At 40.7% G+C, this 5005-nt stretch overlaps 1 protein-coding gene across 4 annotated transcripts in view; it reads right to left on the bottom strand.

Annotated features, from left to right (window-relative positions):
* Positions 1-1357: 1357 nt before the first annotated feature.
* Positions 1358-5005, bottom strand: part of mbip (MAP3K12 binding inhibitory protein 1) — an 11755-nt gene continuing 8107 nt past the window's right edge. For all 4 annotated transcript variants that reach the window (XM_010766978.1, XM_010767125.1, XM_010767055.1 and 1 more), the window contains exons 8-9: positions 1711-1749; positions 1358-1618 (exon numbers count right to left, since the gene is read on the bottom strand). In XM_010766978.1, coding sequence (XP_010765280.1) covers positions 1514-1618; positions 1711-1749 — 144 coding nt within the window. In that variant the 3' untranslated portion in view covers positions 1358-1513. The remainder of the gene's footprint in view (positions 1619-1710; positions 1750-5005) is intronic.

The raw sequence follows: 5005 nt of genomic DNA, 5'->3' as shown, positions 1-5005 counted from the left end.
ATCTTACAGTTTACAAGTCGTGTATTAGTCTTAACAGAAATGTCAGTCTCTCCATCTCATGAATTTCTTTTATGAAGATCAACACTATTATAAATAAGAAATCAATTTGCATCTGAATATTAGTCTATGTCCAGACGTCACCATAAAACTGTCAATAAATCTGCACTTTTGCAAGTTTGGGTGTAAGAACTAGTTGCACTGATGACTCAGTGTAAGAAGAACCAGGGTTACTCATCAAAAGTCAAAAGAGAAAACTCATAATCGTAGCTCCAGCCGCACGCTCAGTTGAATCTCTACGTGAAAGCGTTTTATAAACATGTCACAGTGTCAAACGCAGCAGCACCTCATTTAATGCTGGTTTGTTGGGTCTCCAATATGTTTTCCAAACAGAGATGCCGTAATCAGGTCATTTGGTATAATGACAACCATTAGGGGTGATCATTGTCACACAGCAGTCAGGCAGATAAATCAGGTGCTCTCTGATTCATCTCTCACACACACACACACGAACGCACACCCCCTGCCAGCATTAGATATTAATGCTGAAAATGTTTAATGAAAAAAAATGTATTTAACTTCATATTTGTTTGCTGTGTTTTTGAGGAGTAGCTCAGATCAGAACTTGTATTATCTATTAGAGCTGGAATAATTCAACACATGTCAGAAAAGTGTTGATTCATTAATGCTATGGAGAATTATGACATTACAGCTTTTCAAATGTTAGCATTTTATTGATTGTAAGTCAGACCTTACAACAGACTATGAAAGGAAATTGTATATTATGTGAAATAAATAAGAATCATACATTGTAGACTTGTTATACCAACACAAGAATGACCAGGTTGACACAGCAGCTGAGTACTGTATTACATGTAAGCTGTTTAAAGGAGAAATTAGGAGGGATGAAAAAATAATGTTCTTGTTCTTGCATAGTATGTCGAAGAAAGTTGTAAAAATAATTCATAGTGGTGTCAACATTTTTTATAAAAAAAGTCAGAGAAGGTCGAAAAATGTCAAAGTAGAGTATGTCGAAAAGTTGTAAAAAAAAAAGTCATATAGTTTGTCAACAAATTCATTTTATAGTGTGTCGAAGAAAGTTGTTAAAATTCGTAGTATAGTATGTCGACATTTTTAAAAAAACTTGTAAAAATAAGTCATAGTATAGTTTGTTGAAGGTTTTTTTTATAACCCTTTGGAGATATTTTACCTTCTATTATATGACTCTCGGACATTTTGTACTGTCTTTTTTTTCAATAAACTTTTGGGCAGTTTATTTTAGAAACTATGGACAACATATTAAGATTCTGATTGCACATGCATCCCAGTTACATGTAAAACTCATGAGTCGAAACATTCATGAAGGGAAAATATATTTAATTACAGGACAATTATGTCAGTTAACTACAAAACTATTTATAGTAATACAGTCAAATTAAGCTCATAAGAAATGCTTTTGACGGTGAGAAACACAAAAGGAGACAGAAGTTTTAGACAGTGTGTTTGGACAGAGGCGTTACAGTGACTCTTCTTCATATCCAGGCCCAAATTCATGCACCCTCTTCAGCAGCGCTGCTTTCACGGCACTGATCTTCTCATCCAGCTCCGTCAGACTGCAGGCCTGAAGGACAAATGATAACAGCCTGATCAACATTTCAAATAATGGCCGACCTTTACATAAAGAGTGCAGTGAAAGGAAGCAAAACTACTGACCTGAGCAGGGGACGTCTTCGGTCTCTTGTGTAGGTGATTCTGAAAAAAGTAGAAATTCAGCTTTTTTAATTAGTACACATTCTAAACTAGATGAGCTTTTATGAGCATACGGAGGTCATTATCCGTTTACTTTCTGTATAAAGGACTGTAACAAAAATAAAAGAAATCATAGGCTGAGTATTTCTCAAATATGCACTTGACAAAATACAAGAGGTGAACTTGTAAGCAAAGAACAGCAGACACATTGTGTAAGGTTGTTTTGTTTATTTAGAGACAGTGGGTGTTTCTCAATGTGGAGTACGCTTGCTTGGTAGCACATGTCTTCCGAGTCACTTGCTTCAGAAGCGAGGCAAGAATACTTCCTGGCATTCGGAAAACGAAGAGTGGAACAGGCGAGCAAGTGTGCAGGTGTGCTTCATATGAGAGGCCCCGCCTTACATTTTCCGCCACAGATTTGGGGAAATTGGTCCGTGCGCAAAGCATTGTGGGGATTTTAAGACCGCGGAGTCTACACATGTGCAGCCTCGAAATTTCTCGCTACGAAGTACGCCGGCCTCGGTAGAATTCCAAGTATGCTGGACATTGGAACAGTCCTTCGGCGGCACCCGATGACGTAGTTTGCTTGAAATAGTGGCTCTGGAGCAGCTTTACTCGACATTGAGAAACACCCAGTTAACAAAGGAAGCAATGTGTCTGTGACATCCCCCATTTAGCACCGCTCAGAAAATGTGTTTTGACTCCATATCTTTGGCTTGAACCTTGCGAGATTGCTCATCTTTAAGTTGCTGCATAATTTGTTAAGGACCCTCCTTTACTGTTCAGTGTTAAGATGTTGTTCCTGTGGGCCAACTGTGTGCAGCTCTTCAGCAAACACCAAACTACAGCATTTTTAGAAATTGCCACCAAAAAAGTGGCACTCCGAATATAAAAGACCCCATCAGTTTATTCAAAGACACTCAACATCCTTTGCTCGGCTCACACAAACATGCAGTGAGTCAAAGCAGGCGGAGAGCAGCAGCATGCGGAGATCAGAGATACCATCTGAAGAGACGTGCAGCATCTAAAGCACACTCGCTCTGTAACTGAACTCGTGACGGACTCTTTCAAGGCGGGAAATGAGAGTCTGTGACTTGAATATTGAACATGGTCCAATTAATTGCTTTCGGACATATTGAGATGTGCGATGTTCTCTGGGTTTACACTAGCCTTGTTTAGCAAGATTTAACCAAGCCGGAAGCGTTTATCCCCTTGTTGTGGTTCCTCTGGGTGATAAGGTAAGTGCAGAGGTCAAACTGGTGGAAACGAAACAAAAACTCTGTAGTCAGCATCTCAAACTGGAGCACTTCATTTCAGATGTGAACCCCATTCAAACCAATTACAAGAAACGTACCACTTTAGTATCATTTCCTTTATGGAAGAACTGTTCTTCTGTACTGTTGAATTAGTAGCCTCCATGCACATCGGCTACCATTTAAATTGAGGGTTTTAATGTTTATCACACCACAATTAGCTAGCTAGCACAACCCACAGTGCTTAGACTGAGAGGAGCCTCAGAAAACAGCAGTCAGCAGCTCATTTTCAGTGAAGCATGGAAACCTGGTCAAATTAGCTAGCTAGCAAACGACTTAACCGCTATATAAGTAACATTTAACAACAAAATGCTTCATCCACACACTCTTGTCACAAAGTAGGAAAGCAAGACTATGCGAGGATCTAAACTGTATGACCAATAATTGAACGGCATCCCCAAAATCATCACAGTTCAAATGTCTTTAGCAAAGGAAGGGTAAACCTATGACTTTAAGGGACTTAGGCTGCAGCCACACGGAGACGAGACGGTTCGGCCACACGAGGCCAACAGGGACACGCAGATAACGATAACGGGTCCCAAGGTGGATAGATCTGCGGACGCAACGCTCTGGGGGGTCAAACGGCTCCGTGTGTACGCCCTGCCTATACGATCATTTCCTGATAACGATGAAGCTATAGCCCCGCCTCTCCCCACCTCAGCTGCTCACTGCTGCAGCATGGTCAGTGCAAAATCTACAGCTCCTCTACCACAACCATCAGCAACAAGTGGACATGGAGAACTACATGTTGCTAAATCCACCGCGGAGAATAAAAAGAAGGGCAACCATGCTCGGGGGGTCTTCTTCGCTGCTTTTGATGTATTTTGTGGCCACTTACAGGCCCGGCATATGTACTACAGCGTCTCCAGCTGTCTCGTGTGGACGGAAGACTTTTTTGATAACGAATTCGGTTCGTTTTCGTTCTTTGTCTCCGTGTGGCTCCAGCCTTAAGCTGTTGGGAAAATACTGAATGTACTCTTCTAATATCAGAGTAGTACATGATAACAAAGGCCCAACGTAGCAAGAGCGTCAGGACACACTGTTGTAGGCATATGATAGCTATGTGACAACGATTAACATGATGATTCAGCCTCTATGGAGATAGACATATGACTGTCATGTTTATTGCTTACGCAGGCCTTAGCTAATCTGAACTAAACATTGAATACTGCTTTGAACTGGTATTCTGCATCTTGTGACAGTGTAACTCCCTCTCTTGTATTTAAAGAGCAAGTTGCAGGGTTTTTTTTTTTCTACATTTATGCTTAAACTTGCTTGAAAATTACAATTAAAAAAGTGAATGCAGGATTTGATATGTTTTACGAGACATAAGGGCAGGAATTCAGAGGGAAAGGAGCAATTTTTAGCTCTGCTCTTAAAAACGGCTTTTTTTTAAGGTCATACGTCAAACGCGTCATATTACATCACAAAGGGGACACATCTCCGCTCTCTGACCGCGGGTATAGTTAGTAGTTGCGTTGAGGTTTTGTTTTAGTGAGCGGGTATTTTTCGGTAGTTTTACATTGAATTTCACCATTTGTAATCATGGTGCAGTATTGTGTTTGTGCAGGTTGCACAAATACCAGCCTGTCAGGACATCGAGTCCACAGTAAAAAGGACCGGAGCTAGCGTTCGTTCCTGGGTGCGTTGTGCATCCACCTCCCTNATGCTTTTACTAAACGCTGTGCATGTTTTGTCAAGTTGGTGAAGATGTGTTCTTTATTTGTGTTTTTATATTGTCATCGTTCTTGAAACCGTTTCTTAGCGGCTGCAGCGTGTTTGAATCAGTCGGCCACTGTAGGTTTATGTTAGCAATTAGTGGAATATTTGCACCCAGTGTAATAATGCTAAGTGTAATTTCAAAAGTCACCTTTTAGCTTAAGTTTGGTCCTCACCAACAAATATCTGACTGAGCTGCTCTGCTCGTCAGCTAGCTGCAACCTTTG

Source organism: Notothenia coriiceps, unplaced genomic scaffold (genome assembly GCF_000735185.1).
Source record: "Notothenia coriiceps isolate Sejong01 unplaced genomic scaffold, NC01 NC01_scaffold00000120, whole genome shotgun sequence".
NCBI classification, from domain to species: Eukaryota; Metazoa; Chordata; class Actinopteri; order Perciformes; family Nototheniidae; genus Notothenia; species Notothenia coriiceps.
The sequence above is the reverse complement of the archived record's forward strand: the minus strand, read 5'-3'. Positions and strand labels throughout refer to the sequence as shown.